Source organism: Plectropomus leopardus, chromosome 2 (assembly GCF_008729295.1).
Source record: "Plectropomus leopardus isolate mb chromosome 2, YSFRI_Pleo_2.0, whole genome shotgun sequence".
Taxonomy (NCBI): domain Eukaryota; kingdom Metazoa; phylum Chordata; class Actinopteri; order Perciformes; family Serranidae; genus Plectropomus; species Plectropomus leopardus.
The window spans coordinates 30,882,824-30,900,468 of NC_056464.1; the positions used below are offsets into that span (position 1 = coordinate 30,882,824).

The 17,645-nt window shown below is 38.3% G+C and overlaps 2 protein-coding genes and 1 long non-coding RNA gene across 5 annotated transcripts in view; all 3 read left to right on the plus strand.

The window, feature by feature from the left end:
* The first annotated feature begins 631 nt into the window (after positions 1 to 631).
* On the plus strand, positions 632 to 2,623 carry tshba (thyroid stimulating hormone subunit beta a). Its single transcript, XM_042497776.1, has 3 exons — positions 632 to 703; positions 813 to 1,015; positions 2,125 to 2,623. The coding sequence occupies exons 2-3, from the start codon at positions 854 to 856 to the stop codon at positions 2,401 to 2,403; spliced, it is 441 nt and encodes a 146-aa protein (XP_042353710.1). The 5' UTR covers positions 632 to 703; positions 813 to 853; the 3' UTR covers positions 2,404 to 2,623.
* A 5,256-nt stretch (positions 2,624 to 7,879) lies between these two features.
* slc25a55a (solute carrier family 25 member 55a) lies at positions 7,880 to 14,368 on the plus strand. Of its 2 annotated transcripts, none has more exons than XM_042508536.1 (10): positions 7,880 to 7,967; positions 8,667 to 8,772; positions 9,724 to 9,849; positions 10,277 to 10,332; positions 12,181 to 12,271; positions 12,365 to 12,483; positions 12,946 to 13,141; positions 13,248 to 13,402; positions 13,499 to 13,574; positions 13,666 to 14,368. In XM_042508536.1, the coding sequence occupies exons 2-10, from the start codon at positions 8,753 to 8,755 to the stop codon at positions 13,823 to 13,825; spliced, it is 999 nt and encodes a 332-aa protein (XP_042364470.1). In that variant the 5' UTR covers positions 7,880 to 7,967; positions 8,667 to 8,752; the 3' UTR covers positions 13,826 to 14,368. The 2 variants fall into 2 exon arrangements, with proteins under 2 accessions (XP_042364470.1, XP_042364476.1); XM_042508542.1 differs by having other exon boundaries at positions 12,949 to 13,141.
* Positions 14,369 to 15,597: 1,229 nt separating this feature from the next.
* LOC121959318 overlaps positions 15,598 to 17,645 on the plus strand; it is a 44,207-nt gene continuing 42,159 nt past the window's right edge. For both annotated transcript variants that reach the window (XR_006106895.1, XR_006106893.1), the window contains exon 1: positions 15,598 to 15,740. This is a non-coding gene — a long non-coding RNA (uncharacterized LOC121959318). The remainder of the gene's footprint in view (positions 15,741 to 17,645) is intronic.

Here is a 17,645-nt window from a genome sequence, read left to right on the forward strand (position 1 = left end):
TTTTCAGTAGCTTAAAGTCTCCATCTTAAGAATTTGGTGTTTAGAGATAAACGCTTGTGTCAACTGCAGCAGTTTTTAATTTACTTACTGTGGGAACAGATTAGATAAATTTGCTCTGAATGTTTGCTACAAATGCTCAGCAAACATTTTGACTGTGACAGTTTGTGAACATTTTGTGTGCACTTTGCTGACTGGTGTAGATTTTTGTAACCCTCAATGCTCGAATCATCATTTTAATATGGTCATTCAGAAAGTGCTCTGACACGTTTTGTGGTAGAGTGTTTTTTTTCTGTTAATTTTTATCCAAATGGGAGACAGATTGGGTTCAACTCAGGTCAAACTTAGTTGTTCTTTATAAAATATGCATTCTTTCAAGCAGAAATTAAGCTTTTTGGCATTTTGTAACATCTAGTGGGCTCAGTTTCAGACCACTTTGGAAAGTTGAGTTGCGCAGAGGCTTTCAGCTGACGCAAAATCCATTGCATGAATTTTGTTGGTTACTGTATAAACTTTGTTCATGAAGGAAATCATTAATTCATTTCATCCACATAATGGCCTAAAAGGTCAGTTCTTCCTGTTCGTCACAGATAGCAGATAAGTGCTACCTTGGATACAGCTGGATTGTATGATGTTTGCATAAATAGCAGGGGTATTCAGACACACAGCATCATCAGACCTGCAGGTGCTCACATCTCCCAAGCAGGTGATTTGTACATGTGCAGAGGGGAGAAATTCATGTTTGAGGTACTACTCTTTCATCCTCTCTGTTATCTGGTTGTCAATTTGTCTCTTTCTCTTTCCTTCCCATGCAGGTCCAAAATTGACTGATTGGGAGCAAATAACATTGCTGAACATGGAGAGTGCAGTGTTCTCCTGCGGGCTCCTTTTTCTGCTGTTCAGCCCAGCTGTTCCCATGTGTTTACCCACTGACTTCACACTGTACGTGGAGAGGCCAGAGTGCGACTTCTGTGTGGCGATCAACACCACCATCTGCATGGGCTTCTGCTACTCAAGGGTATGTATGTCCTCAATTTTCAGTCATTCGTTTAGGTGTAAAAAAGAAACGGATGAAAAAAATTTTACCATACCCGATGACATTTTTTAATTTTTTTATATATTTTTTTATTTTATCATAATGACAGTGTTAAACTTTGTCTGCACAATCAAATTGTTTGAAAGAATATATAATATAGAGGTAACACATTTAAAAAAAAATACATAGCATAATAAAATTGATCTAATATAGAAGAAATACATTATTATGTAAATATAAGAAAAAACTTTAATATCGTTCAGTATTTTATTGCACATTTCCTCTGTGTAATCATTCAATTGTAGACATTACTGTGTGTGAAAAATCATGAAGGAAAGGCAAGAGTAAGCCATACAGATTTTTTTGTAAATCTATATCTGAATCAAAGATCTTTCCATAAAAATCATAACATTTACAACAAAAATGAATTTGGGGTCTTTACACTCAAAATATATTATGACATTTTTGGCAGAAATTTTAAAATGTGGTTTTCATGTTGAAAATGGCTCAAATCTGACCAAAACTTTGTGGTGACATTAAAAATGAAAAAAGAGATACTAAAATCAGAAATACTTTATTGATCCAGAGGGCGAAATTGTGGTTCATTACTGCCACTCTGAGCCAAGCATATGCTACATATGAAGTTTGTAAAAATATAAAAAATCAATCAGTGTCAGCATTAGAATGTACATTATCCAAAATGTAAAATATGTTTTGTGTGCTAAGAATGAATGTAAAGTGCATAGAAAATACTTAACATACAGCACATTACACATATTTTATATTTTAGGTAGTTTACGTACAAGTGTTATTACTGAGTGTTAACATATGAGTGAGTGACTGACTTTATTTTTTGCAAAAAAAACAACAAACGTCTCCATTTTAACATGCAACTTTCTGGGTTTTATCCCTGACAGAAGTACAACATGGAACAAAACATTCACAGGTCTTGTCACATAAAAATATAACAATTTGGGGGCCTATTTATTTTCTCATTTTCAGTTGAAAACAAATCCCTAAATAAAATTCTGTGTGCTCAAGGAGTTAAAATGTCTAATATGTTCACATGTGTGTTTGTGTACGTTGAGCAGGACAGCAACATGAGAGATATACTCGGCCCTCGCTTCCTTATCCAGAGAGGTTGTACCTATGACAAGGTGGAATACCGGACGGCCATACTACCCGGCTGTCCTCTCAACACCAACCCCGTCTTCACCTACCCCGTGGCTCTCAGCTGCCACTGTGGTGCCTGCAGGACTGACAGCAATGAGTGCGCACACAGGGCCAGCGTGGACGGAGCGAGGTGTACCAAACCAGTAAGACGTATCTACCCATATCCTGGCCAGAGCAGCTACATGATCCCTTTCTGATTCTTTTCTTGTTATCTGCTTATCTCTTTTTCTTTTGTTAAAATTACCAAACTGAAACTACATGATCCATGAATGTTTTGAGAAGAGACAGACTTCATCCTTTAGCTTGTGATAGATACAGTGATATCAGTCTGTACTGGTACTTATTGTACCAGCCTGTTTTACTGTCTTTGTTGCCCAACATGTCTGTGCTCTTTCAGTGTTTACAATGGGGGCTGGTGAGTATGTGTAGTTTCCCATTCTCATAGGGCCCCCCCCCCCTGCTGTACACTCATGTGCGTGTGACTCCCAGACTTATTGTATTTACATGTAAAGGGACACTCTGAATGCAACTCGATTAAAGCTCAAGTCTCTAAATAGCTCTCGGACTAAGCCATGCTTGACTTAATCACTTCCTGCACCAAACCATACTGCAGCCTCCTGTTTACTACATAAACACACAAAGCCATGACACTCCACAATGTCACCTCAGGATCCTATATTTGCCTCAGCAGTTATTCTGGAGGGCACATGATTGTTGACACACCTCTTATTAAATGGATTATCAGTGAGCATCTTGAACCAGAAAGATCAGGCACAGAGAAGTCACCAAACACCAAAATTACAGTGTGACTCTCATCTGTTTAATAGCTTTGTCTCTTCTCTCCAGTAGAGCTTATGTGTGTAGTTTCCCATTCTCATAGGGAATTTGGGAAGACAGCTGGGGGTTATTAATAGAACAGCAGTTCATAGTAGGAGAATGTATGATAAGTCCATCATGTGGATGTCTGTGACGCTGCTCTCTCATGTCCTTATTTTGTACTCTGTCACTTCTTTATATTATAGCATTTGTCTGTCAGTTACAGTTTACAGTGTCTGTCGCTGAAAAAAACACTTTTTTGGCAGGGTCCGACAGTTATTGTATGTATCTGAGCCTCATGGGTCTTATGTGTTGGTTCTGCGTCTCTGACAGCTTCTTGAATTTTGAAGCATTTAGTGAAACACAAAAGAATAGCAAACTGTCGATCCGACGGACAGAAAACATCAAATTTGAATGGATAGCACAAAAGGACAATTTTCTGTCTTACATTCATGACTCAGCTGGAGTGATCACCATCTGCATTACTCTACATATCAAGTTTTGCCTCTGTGCCACTGATGCCTGACATGATTCAGAAACCCTGAAGCAAACTCAAAGAGGAGGTGTGTTTAGGGTGTAATAGTGAAAGAAAGGAGATGAGGCCCAGCTGACTTTGCGGGGAAAAGTACAGATGGAAAACCAGTTTATAAAATGCTGTGCTACTATCACCTTGAGGAAGCTTGTACAACTTCTGACAACCCGACACTTTGTTTGACCTTGCTGTCAGCTGACAAAATGGCCATTCTGGGAATGGTAGTCCATTGTTTATGTCTTATCTATCAGTGTCAACACTGCTTCTTTAACTTTGACCCACACGTGTTTAAAATCTGGTAAATTTTAAACACGTAAACGTAAAGAGAAAATGTATCTTCATTGTAGTTATAATTTAGAAGTATATCTGCAAAGGAGTGCCATTTGTTATCTTATGAATGTCCATAAACCATTTCCTGAGAACAGTGATAGACTCATAAACCTACGTAACTGAAGGGTTAATTGTGCTGTTTAATTCATACAAACAGTTGACCTTTTATAACTCTAATTGTCAGACTGGTATAGCACAATGGTTTGAATTGCCAAGCAGAAAATCCCTGTGTAGTGGTGTTTTGAAAACCCTTAATACCCTAATGGAAAAAGCAGTGGATGAAGTGGAATTTGCTTCCATCAGCACTCCACGAGAACCAGCTATGTGGCACACATACCGATCACTCTTTCATTCAGACCATACTGTTTTGTTTGTGTTGTGTTTATTCAACTAGAAAAAATGTGAGAATTTTTTAAGCCGTGCGCTAAGGACAGCAATGTCGGTTGGTCCATCCATCACATCAGTCTAGACTAAAATATCTGTACAGCTAATAAATCAATTAAGATTAAATTTGCCACAGACAGTCATGGTCCAGTTATGATCCTCCAACTTTTCCTGATCCTTGTGCAGATATTCATGGTTCCCAGATGATGAATCCTAATGACTTTTTGATCCCCTGACGTTTACCTTAGGGCCACCGTGAAGTTCACATTTGTGGTATCGAGTGGAATTGCTCCACGACCTTATTCATGGATTGCCATTGTTACAGATATTCATGGTCCGCTTTGGATAAATTAATAATTTTGATGATCCTTTAAACTTCCCTTTCCTAACTCATGTTCACTCCTAATTACGTAATGATAGCATGCTAATGCACTAAACTGAGATGTATTAGCATTTAGCTTCCAGAGCCATGGTGCCTAAGTACAGCCCAATGACTGTATTTAAAGATGGATGACATGTAACCTCGCGCTGGGAATGGCATTTGGAGCCAGAGTCAGTGCAGTAACAATCTCAGCGGTATCAAGTTCCTGTCCATACATCTGTCTGACAAGTCGTGAGCAACAGTATTGTTCAGAAGCCAACAGATTAGCACACACAGCTGACAATTATGACAACAAATCCCCTTTTTGTAGCATCAGGTAACTCATTAGAACCAAACTTTTAAGAAAAACAAACACTTTACTAAAAATGACCTCAATTAACAAAAAAAAAACATCTTTGAGAGGTGGGCTTCACATTTTGGGAGCTGTCATGTCACCTATCCTTATAAACAGTCTATGGTACAGCCTAACAGAGCTGACTGTCGATGTCTTTTAAAATTTAGTTTTTCTCTGTTTGATATAATTACTAGATTGCGCATGCACAAGAGAAGACAGACACTGTTTAGCATAAAGGGAAAGTGTTTGTAACATTCATTGTAACACAACAGTAGTTCCAACATTGTTTTGATCATTTTAAAAGCCAAAAAAAAAAAACATGCAAGAGCATGCTGTGCTGTTGATGTTCATCAGTATCAATCTAGTGCATTTTAATAGTAAACTAAATACAATTTTATCTCATGCACTTTACATTAAGATCCTGAAAATCTACAAAATTGTCAAAAACCATTCAGTTTCCAAGCAGTTTGTCGAAGCCCTGGAGAATTCTTCTGAGGTATTGCTCCCCCTCTGGCATCAGCAGCATACACATGATCTCTGCTTATCTGATTCCTGATTTGACCACATTTAAATACAAAAGACACTTCTCAAAATTGCCCAAGTATAAATAAAAGGAATTGAATTGAACAGAATATATTTTATTTTCATTTCATTTACTCATTTAGATGTAAAGAAGAAGAAGTGAAGGGATATAAAACCATTTATATGTGCAGATGAAGCAGAAACCCATAACAGGTTTTTCTAAGAACTTGACTGAAAAAAAAAGAAATATACAAAGATTTAAAAGTACAACATGATGCAAATGCAATGCAAAACTATACATAAGACTAGTTATGTAAGTGTGAAAGTGTTCCCTACTGAAAAACTTCATTCTTCTCCTACAGGTTTACCTCCCACTGTTACACAACTTTTCATCTATAGTGCCTTGGAATGTCTCTATACCTTTAAAACCAAAGTCTTGGATAAACCAGTTTCAGTCCTAACATGAGCCTTCTTGCCTTTGGCACCCACCTTGTAATTACCCACAGTATGCACCCAAGAAGTGGTATTGTCAGCACTTGCAATTGAAACCTATTCAGTAAAATTTGCCAGGTGGTCTGATAAAACCCAGGAACCCCCCTTTTGATATTTAATAGGCTGCCTTTCATTCCTGGTTTAACCAGGACTAGAGATGGGCCATGGTTGTGTTACTACATAGAAACTTTTTTGTCTTCTTTTTTTTTTTTTTTACGTGTATTTACCTAAGGCGAAGTTACTAGCCATAATTCTCTTCTCCTGTAAAACCTGCATCACACAGCTGCGCATAAACACATATGTGATTTCGTTATCTTACTTGACGAGACTTTAACAAAGACGGGCTTGATAGAGGGCTGAAACTTGTACTGCTTTGTCTTTGTTTTATTTGTAGACTTCTGTGTATCTACATTGAGAGCAACAAAAAAAACGAAGTCAAATTCCTTGTATGCGTGCACATACTTGGCTGCGTCCCCACCCACATTTATCTTTTTGAGGGATGGCATGAAGGAGCCAGATGGTGGTGGAAGAAATAGATTATTCAGATACTTAAAAGTATCAGTATCACAATGTAAAGATGTGCTGCTCCATAGGTGTAGATTTCGGGGGGTATACAGGGGACACATCACCAGAATATTCTTAACATTTGCATTTCAATTTACATATGAAAGTAGCAGAGGGCTTTTATTTTGACAAAATTAAAATTGAGTAAGTAAAGGCATAAGTTGGTGCATAAAAACTCACCAGAATGCAGGAAATAAAGTGTTTGGTGCTCAAAATTGTCTGATGAAAGTCCCCCCAACCCCCACTTTCTTATGTGTGTCCACCCCCCACTTGTGAAACTAAATCTGCACCCTTGAGACCTTGAGATACTCCATCACTAGTAAAAGTCCTGCTTAGTACAAGATTGTATTAGCATTATCAGCAAAATGCAGTTAAAGGTGTCAAAACTAATAGTACGCTAAATGCATGAAAATGGTCCCTAGAGTTTTTATGTTATGTATTATCACTAATGCACTAACATGAAAGCACTGAGGAGGGAGCTAATTGTGATTGAGTGGCATACTGTTGTGTAATTTATCTTTAACAATGCTCAACATTTTCTAAATGGATTACGTGTTTAGTGTGTAAACTTATCAGTCGTAAAGTCATTTTTGTATTGTAAGAAATTTTTAACGGAGTCGGGCCAGTTTTAACTGTAACACACCTAATGATACTTTAAATTATTGCCCTGTATAAAAAAACAAGTGATATGAAGTAAGAAAAAAAAATCAGAACATGTCAGATAAATGCAGTGGAGTAAAAAGTACAATATTTCACTCTGAAATGCAGGTGAGAATAACTACAGACAAACATAATGCAAGACCTCATGTAAAGTACAAATACATCAAAAATTTGCTCTAATACAGTAGTGTGTTTAGTAACTTTCCACCCCTCAGTAGAATAGATTAGGATGATGTCATTTCACTGGTGTTGCAGACAAGCTTTCTAGAATGATCTAATGCCTTGATTATCTTGACCCATGGATTTACATTGGGACTAGGATGATCTTAAAATCCTTTCGGGAAACAGCACCATGACCCTTCACCGACTTTATGGATAGTATCTTCAAAAAACGTATTTGAGTTTCTAACGTTGTATATTTTTATCCACTTTATGTTTCAACCATTATTGAACAATAGGTCTTTTCTTTTTTCATCTTTTGCCGTGCACTATCATTGTAGCTCTATGATTGGTGAATTGGCTGATTGACTGCTGGCTCCTCCAATGACACAAGAGAAAGGCTCAAAGTGGCCAATCAGCTCCTGGTATGCAAACGTAAAGGTTCCGCCCCCGGCTTGAAGCTCAATGGAAATTTCCACTGTCTTCTCTCAGCGATATATTAACAGACCGGCGGCACAGCGGACGGAAGCAGAAGTCAACGGCTCGAAACAAGCTAAGAGAATATCTACTACAACAACATTTTTTGGTGAGTGGAAGCTCTGAATTCATGTTTGTGATGTTTAAATGTGCGTTTTAAAGTCATTATGTTGTTCGTGATAACCAGTTTGTTCGCTTTTAGGGACGGTTTTGTTTGAATGGGTATCTGAGCTGAGTCAACCAACCGTAACGATTCTGAGAGAAACGGCTCTTAACGGCTCCTAACGGCTACGAGACAAAGCAATATTGTTTTTTTGCGCTTTATTTTTAGCTTTTTAACAGAAACACTTCTCTGTAGTGAAATATCACGGCACACACATGCAGAAGCTTTTATTTGTCACGCATTAAAAAGTCACATTTGCACTTGTGAAAAAGTAACTGAGGCTCTTTGTCATTGCTTTTTGCTCGACGATATTTCGATAAAACTCAGTTCGCGTCGAAGTTGACCTAAATTCATGCACTCTTACTTAGAAATTCAGCTGCATGTGAGACCAGTATTAAGAATGAATTGAAGTGCACTATGCCCATGTATGGTGTTCCGGTATGTGAGCTAGTACACGCCCCCGGGTTGTACTACTCATATTGCAAGTAGCGGCACTGCTGTATCACTCTCCCATGACTGTGAAAGTACCGAGATAAGCCGGCAGCCTGTGCTGTGGGCGGGATAAGCTCTGTGCATGACGGTGTGTGACTAACTCAGGAAGCTGCTAATATATCTGAAGTAACTCCTTCCGTTTTCTCTGCCTAGGACTCCATTCATTGATTTGACTGAAGGACACTTTGATCTACATCTCTACGTTTTACATTTCTATTTGAACTTATTTCAAAGTCATCATGTCTCAGCAACAGATTAGGTAAGTCACAAACATTTTCTCCGTATTGTTTAAGTAGATGTAATCAGTTTCTCTTACAAGAGTTGAAATTATAAATTTACTGATAAAAGCATTTCTAACTATTTTGACCATTGCTGTTTATGTAATTTTTCCAACAAGATACCAACTACTACATAGTTTAAGTTTCTCATTAGCAGGATTTGCTACTTTTCTGTTTTTATACTATTAGAAAATTTGGCTTATTGGCTGTTGGTTTATTGGTTTACACAAGACATTTACCCCTTTGAAATCTGGAATGACATAACTTTTCCTGTGCTGCTTTCAGACACATTTCACAAGTATTTAAATCTTAAAATTCTGAGAAAATTGGTGAGATTTCTTTCAAAAGACATGGTAAGGAATGAGTAGCTTGTTTAAAAATGGCAACAATTTGTATATGACGAAGATTATTTTTCAAAAAGCTAGGGAAACAATCTAAGAAAATTTAAGAAAAAACTTGGGGGAAAACTTAATTAATAGTTATTATAATTACATATTTAAATAATGTTAAAATTATTCATTTTAGGTCATTTAAGTCATATGAATTTAGAAAGAAATCAGGTCAATAATATAAGGACATTATTGTGGGCCTCAGGAACTTGTGATGGACATCACTATTCACCAAGCAATTTTAAGTGTCTTGTATCATAATCAGTTCTTTTTCTATGGAAAATCATTTTATGTATACTATGAAAAATGTCCAACACTGTTTCCTGTAGCCCAGTGTGTACAACTAACAGTCACAACACAGAGATATTGAATTTTCAATATTATTGAACTGAGAAAATCAGCAGCTCTTCAAAATTCAGAAACTGTTGGTGATCTCATTTTTTATTCTCTAATAATAGATTTACCCTCTTGTCACTTTTCACTGTTTAGCAGTTTGACTTGAATTTCCATATTAAAGTGCATTTTTTGTTGCTTCCTTTCCAGCCTCCCAGCAAAGCTCATTAATGGAGGTATTGCTGGCATTGTTGGGGTCACCTGTGTCTTCCCCATTGACTTGGCAAAGACCAGGTTGCAGAATCAGAGACGAGGTCAGCAGGTCTACAAGAGCATGTAAGTATATTTAGTTACTGTTGTCTTGCCTGACAATGCTCTGTTTGCCAAATCTCTTGGCATTACACCTACTACACCCATGTACAATCCAGTACTATTCTTGCTAATCTCACAATGACACATGCAGGGCATTGCAAAGAACGTATAGATTTAGCGAAATTCCTGACTTGATGGATCACAGTGACTGCAAATCTTTGTCATTCCTCTCCAGTGAGGTGGTCCAAATGCCTTTGAAGGGTGGAAATGTACTGCTGTATTTACCCTCTCAGCAAACACCTACATTTACTGAGAGCAGTCACTGTTGTGATAAATAACAGCCATTGATTTGTTTTTTAACGATTAAGCTTCTGTTAAATGTTTCTTTCCAAATGATTGATGATTTAAATGATTCATACCAATAATATTTTCCTTTTTTCTTGTTCTGTAGGATGGACTGCCTTGTCAAGACAGTTCGATCAGAGGGGTACTTTGGCATGTACAGAGGTAAGCGTTCTGCACATTTGAATATTAAGATCCAGTAGGCTAGAACATGCTGGAGAGGATTAAATGTAGGAGAGTGTAAGATCTTTTATTTGGTGAAGTTGAACATTGATGATATGATTACAACTGGGTACAACAGCTGATGGTTCTGATACAGTGTATTTTGAGTGCATGGGTTGCTTGATGTACTTAAAGGAATACTTTATTCCCCAATTGACATAAGTGCACCTAGTTTTTCACGCATGCCTCCACGGTGAACAAAGATTTCGAAAATATAAAAACAAAGTCTTGATGAATTGAAGTCATAGTGGGCTGCGTTTAACAACAGCAGAACTACATCAAAACATACTATTACAAACTTTCACACAACTCATACAGTATTATCAACGTCTCATTTATTCAGTTTACCAGCATAATCAGTCTCAGGCACAGAGGAGTAGCATGCCTGTGCATTTTATGTGGAAAAGTTTTAAATCGTAATATTTAAGTAAAATTCGTCTTTGGGAAGCGCTGAGTATACTACTGGGTACATTAGGCTTAAATTATACTGCATGAGTTGTGTGACAGTTGGTAAACAGATGTTTTGATATACTTTTGCTGTGGTTAAACACAGCCTCCTATGATTTTGATACATTGGGAATTTTTCCATTTTTTTGGTACTCTCGTTTACCATGTGAAAAACGTAATAAATTCAATGCAACAGGAGCTGAACAATTGTCATAGAAATTATTATTTTTGGGGTGAAGTATTCCTTAAAAAATATGGCTGTGAGTAAGAATATTGGAAAGTTATAAAAGTGAAGTGGCCAAAGCTGTTCTCTTGCAAAGTGGTTTTGCCGCTTTAAGCGGCTGTTTTAATAGCATTCGAGCATTAAGTAAGAAAACCGTTAAATTATCAGTTCATATATTTAATGTCAAAAAGAATTGGTATGATCTTGTGGACATAGTTGAATATGAGGAAAATGGAGACCTATAAGTGTGGGTCTCTGCTTGTGTGAGGAATGCTGTTTGTTTGCATCTGTGTTTTTCATATTACAGACTTGGGTCCCCCTGGGATATTGAAGGCTAGCCGATAAGGCGCAGCCACGCTGGAGGCAAATCATTTAATGGTTCTTACAATATTGCTCTATTTAAACTATAGGCACATGTTTTGTTTTGCCATCTATTTGTTCTGTATCTTGACTTCTTGATAACAATTCCTCGGCTGTCTCTTCACTGTCCTGTCGACTTGTCTTGGATCCTCATTTTCTCGACTATGGAAGTGTGTCCTCACAGACTTCAGTTGATCTTAAAAATTAATCTGTGATGAACCAAAGTTTATTTTAAAACAGTCTCAAAGATCAGTTTTTACGTTTGCCTAAAGTCTGCACACACAGTACATAGTCAGGGATTCAGTCTGTCCTTTCACTGACATCTCTTTATTTCTCCTGTCCGTTGTTGTCATTAACCTACGTACTGACTTGTAGCCTTTCAATAGAAACAATTTCCTTTTTAAGTCTTCTCTATGCAAAGTGGGCCCTTTTCATGATAAACTGACTCACTGTGCTTCATAGCCTTGATGTTTGCATTTTCCTCTGGATATTCATGACCCTCCTCATTTCTTCTCTTGTCTTGTTTTTCCTTTTGAAACTTATGTATTTAATGTAATGTCTTTTGTCATAATCCCCCTCCATTATTATGACTGAAGCTACTTTAAATTGAGCATTTGTCCTGTTTGTGTTTAGATAAGCTATACAATGGACTAATTACATTCTTATGTTGTAATGATATGGGTGGGGATTGTTGTTGTAAATGTGCTGAATGTGAACTTGATTGCGACTTCCGTGCTAACTGTGCGTTTGTTTGTCTTTAGGTGCCGCTGTAAATTTGACCCTGGTCACACCTGAGAAAGCAATCAAGCTCGCTGCTAATGACTTCTTCAGGCAGCACCTTTCTAAAGATGGGTAAGTAAAATTAGCGCATGAAATCATCACGTCTTCAGAAAATGCAGTATTTTGTAAATTGTGTTGCTTAATATTTGTCTCATCTGTTAACAGAAAGGGGCTGACAGTGTTCAAAGAGATGCTGGCAGGTTGTGGTGCAGGCATGTGCCAAGTCATTGTCACCACGCCAATGGAAATGCTCAAGATACAGCTACAGGACGCAGGCAGACTTGGTAAGAAGAATACAGTGTTGATATTAAATATTATCTATGTGAATTTAAAGTTCCCACATTGTGAAAAGTCAGATTTCAATATCCTATTTAATGTAAAGCAGGTAAAGGTGCTGTATTTATACTATGATAGTATCAAAACATAAACTCAACAGAGAAATGCACACAGCCTTCACTCAAACTGTGCCTTTAAACAAGCCCGTGAGGATTTCTGTGAATTTTTGATGCTGCTGCTGTTTAAACTGTCATTCAACATTGGCAGTGCTTCAGACGTCATATACACGTTCTAGTATTTCATGGTATTAAAGGTTCATTTTTAGTCATTCAGAACGTGTGTATGCATGAAAAGAATGAAACAAGTAGTAGAAATCCAACCTGAAAATGATCATGATCTGGAAACTTAAGCTCAGATTGCCTCGGTGTGTGTATGTGTGTGTATTAACATGTTTTGTCTTTTGCCCAAAGCAGCCCAGCAGCAGAAACCAGTCATGATGTCACCCTCCAAGATCGTGGCCACCAACGCCGTGCTCAGCCGCTCCTACAACTCAGGCACCGTGGTGTCAACACCACGAGCTGTGTCCGCCACGCAGATCGCGAAGGAACTCCTCCACACGCAGGGCATCCAGGGGCTCTACAAAGGGCTGGGAGCAACACTGATGAGGTAAAACTCTTTCTCCCCTCTCAAGAGGAACTGTGTGAACATGTTAGTCCTGTTTCTGTGTATCAGATTTTCAGTCTAAAACAACTTTTTGTTTAATTTCTTTCAGGGATGTTCCCTTTTCTATTGTCTACTTCCCGTTGTTTGCCAACCTGAACAACCTGGGCAGACCCAGTCCTGAAGAGTCGTCACCTTTCTATTGGGCTTTCCTCTCTGGCTGTGCGGCAGGTTCTGCCGCTGCTGTGGCTGTTAACCCCTGTGACGGTGAGTTTTGGGAGCCATGATGTGCCCTGTTTATTAGCAGCCGCTCTGTAATGCTTCTGGAATGTAATCAAATATATTTTTATTTCCGTTTTCCAGTGGTGAAGACGAGACTGCAGTCATTAAACAAAGGGTCCAGCGAGGAGACTTATGATGGAGTTGTGGATTGTGTGAGGTAAGGCTCTTAAGTCATTCATTGTTACATGAACATTACCTGTCTTTTTTTGAGCATGTGTGTAAATAAACTTCCTTTCGGTTCTCCACAGTAAAATAATGCGGAAGGAGGGACCCTCTGCTTTCCTGAAAGGCGCCGGCTGTCGAGCTCTGGTCATCGCTCCTCTGTTTGGCATCGCACAGGTTATGTACTTTGCCGGAGTCGGAGAATTCATTCTGGACAACTCGCCTCTGAACCTCCTGTCGGCATAAGAGCGAAAGACTTGCTGGCTATGCATAGGACCTTCTGAGCGTAGATGGTAGAACAACTGGCAGCTACATACATCAGTTTACAGAGAAAAAAAACAGGGGTCTTGTCTGACAGTCAGAAAGGCTCATGAAGACCTACCATGTTACCTTCTGCGCGGACTGACAGCTGTGTTGCACTAAAACACTTTTGTGACTTATTCAGTAGTGGATAACCTACGTTTGCACTTGAAGCTGTTAGCCTTACTGGACTGAGGGACGCAAAGTTGCAGTGTTATTCTTTCTTTGTCCCCGAGTCCTGTTCTGTTTCCCTCTGTGAGGGAGGGAGCTCACTCCATCAAAGAGTCAGACCTATATTTTATGTTTTCTTCCATGCTATCACTTTTTATATTACTTTGTATGTGTATGCCACTTTCATTTTGAATGCAGCAGCTTGAAATACTTAGTATGTTTTTTTCCATTTCCATTGCTGTCTCATGTTACAAAGCCTTTAAATTTGAACAGATTTTTCAAATGGGGCCCAATTTATACAGTTCATTTCAAATGGATCTTTTTTTTATTTTTCTACATAAATTTTGAGCAAGTACTGTTAGTGTACATATTTAATTTCAATCATCACAAACCTTCCTATTGACTGTGGACCATATGGTTTGCCAAACCATAAATTGCGTCCTGTTAAATACTTGATCTTAGCCCTACAGCTGTCTGGTAGTCTGTGTACTGAAGTGTTAATCATTTCTGCCAAAACTTGAGATACATTCATGCAAATAATATATGTGTGTCCACATAACCTCAGTTCAGACATTAACACATGCACACCTGAACCTTGAAAGATTTTTTTTTGGTGTATACTTTAACAGAGCTGACTGACATCTCTCTCTCTCTGTGGAAACACTTAGCCAAAAAAAAAGCATTACTGTGACTGAGCGTGTGAAAGATGACTGTTACCATATTGTGTCTGTGATGGCTTTTTGTACATACCTTATATATATATGTATAAATATATATATTAAAAATTCCAATGTGCTAATTCTGTGTTTGTGGATTTATTTGACTGAATAGCTCGACAAAAGCCATGCAAATGTAGGGAAACAAACATTATCTGTTCTTATGAAGTCTGCAAATTAGAAGTACTTAGCTTAGTTTCGCCCAGTGGTGACAAACTAAAGCAGAGTGTCAAAGCAGAAGTTTGGACCTATTCTGAAAACATTCATGATTTTCATCCCACTGGAATTTGCAGGCCTGGTCTACAAATTAGGCTACATGTAGCTTTGATGCAGAAACATTGAAATTTGTCCTTGAAAAAAAAATGTGTAAAATTCACCCAAATTCAATATTACACAAACTGATACTTTTTTTCTTAGGTTTTGTTGAGGCGCTTTTCAAAGAAAGAGGGTGAAACATACTTAATCTATGAATATGCATGAAAAATCAACTGACAGAAATGTCCATTTTGGAGCTTACTGTGTATAAAAACACAAAATCAAATTGATAGTAGACCGTTTGTTTCCCCTTGTGACAACAGCAGCGCTATTTCCCATTAATTCTCTACATTTTTAACAGTCAGTGTTATTGACCACAAGACCCACAAGTCATCGGGCCGCTCGCTGCCTGCTGATTGGTTCTGTAACCCGAGAACCTACCAAGTTAACTCAGGCCCTCATTGGCTATTGCAGGCTATGGGGGCGGGCACGGAAGCTCCTATTGGCTCAATTGCGGTGTAAATCAAAATGTCAGCCGTTCACCTCCATTTTGACACCAAAGGTGGCAGACTTAAATGCAAACAGAGACATGCAACAGCAGTTTTTGGATATCTCTGGATGAAATAATACCTTTGGACTAAATTTTTTACTGGATTTAGATCGTCAGGAGCTTGGGGAGTGTGTTTCACCAATCTGTGGATTACAGTAACACTCCATAGGTGAGTTTAACTTTGTATTTTGTTTGACATCAGTGTTTATTGAACCTGCTGTGGTGATTGAAAGGGTTTGCATCAGTTGAACTGCAAGGAGCATAGTTTTCAAACGACAGGTTGTATGAGTTAAACAGCAAATATTGCATTTGTTTAGATATCAGAATCATCAAATAAAACCCTACAAGGGCCCACGAGCAGGCTGACTGGTTTCTAAGATTAACCTCATTCAGTTCTACATTTTACCCACATTGTTATGATAAAAAAGCTGGTAGAAGATCAACAAATTATATTTAGTATGAAATAGTATTTAATATTTAGTGAAAAGAAATGGCAAAGGTTTTTTGTTTGTTTTTGTAAGAACTATAAAGAAACTACCTGAGCAAACTGGCTTGATCTCTAGCTAAACAATTACCAGAAATTTACACACAAAAAAAACCCCCACCCCCCAAAAAGAAAAATATATATGTATATATATATATAAAACAGTTAGTTCCTCTTTTAAAAAAAATCTAATTGTCATTGTCATATTTTCCTAATTTCTTGCAATTTGTGGGACATCTCTTTCAGTCTTTTAAGCCTTTCTTTTAAAAGAAAATTAAAAACTAAGTGCACATGAAAGGCACCTGAGTATAGCACAAAAAAATGGTTTTGTTCCAGGATTCAAAGGATTAACAAATGCACGTAAGCAGGCCTCCTGCAGAAATGATTTTGTCCATCCTGTGTAATGATGTTTCTGGAGTCCTGCGCCCTCTCTGTCTGTGTGGTCGGTATGTAACTCTACATTTCCCGGCACTAACTCTGGTTTCACGTTGTGCTGTTATTCTGAATGGCAGCCATTTCTTGTAACAGAGCTCAGACGAGTTCCAGGAAACCAACTGACCACAAAACTTTCGTTTGCCCCCACTCTGCACCTCTGACGCCTCTCAGGAAGCACGCTTGTGATTCAGACACTTCAAAAGCAGGAAACACACCAATAAAAGCACCCAATATCTTTTTATTATTACGGTTAACAGTATGGCATAAACTATATTATTCTAAAATTCACATCTTATTGGCACACCAACAAAATTTACATCCAAAATAATTCACACAAAATGCAAACTAGCTCACTGTTACAGCTCACACGTGCTCCAGAAGAGCTCAAAACATAGTGTTACTCATCACTACCTTTTGGATGAAATTTGGAAATTCACAGAGTGGCAGTTTATCATCAGACCTTCCCTAACCCTTTGGGTTGATATCATATCCACACTTCCACTATTGTGCTTTGGAGTAGAAATACTTGAAAGTGGTGGCAGGGAGCTTATGTACATAATCAAATCACAAGGACTGGGTAAATAGTGCGGCGGCTGGAGGTTTGTGTGACTACGTAGGCACATAATGGAAATTCACTCGGCAAAGGTAGGCTAGTCCTCAAAACATGTAAGCACACAAAGTAGTATTGATTACATAAAAAGGGCACAATTAATGTTAACAGCAGATGCATAAAATAGCTGTTCATATTTACAGCAGTCACAACATTCCTGCGTCAAAGAAGGCTTCACGTACTCTGTCGTTGCTTCAGTGCAGCACTGCGTCATAGAGGTCGACCGATTTTTTGGTTTGGCCGATTCGTTGACGCTGATAGCTCACTTTACAACTTCCAGTTATTGGTGGAACCAGTCACGCCTGGACGAACATCACCGACCGCAGCTGAAGGAAAGTCCCTCTGCTGTCTCAGTGTGTCTCAGTGTGTCTCAGTGTGTTATTCTTCATTTCGACGTGTGCTTACATGAACCTTTTGGCTCGACTGCAACAGCTGGTCCAGCGTTGTAGCACTACCAGCAGTAGAGCTAAAGTCTGTTTTAGAGCTCGACTGATATATTAGTCAGCGGATTTTATTGGCCAATGTATCGGTACAGATATATCGGT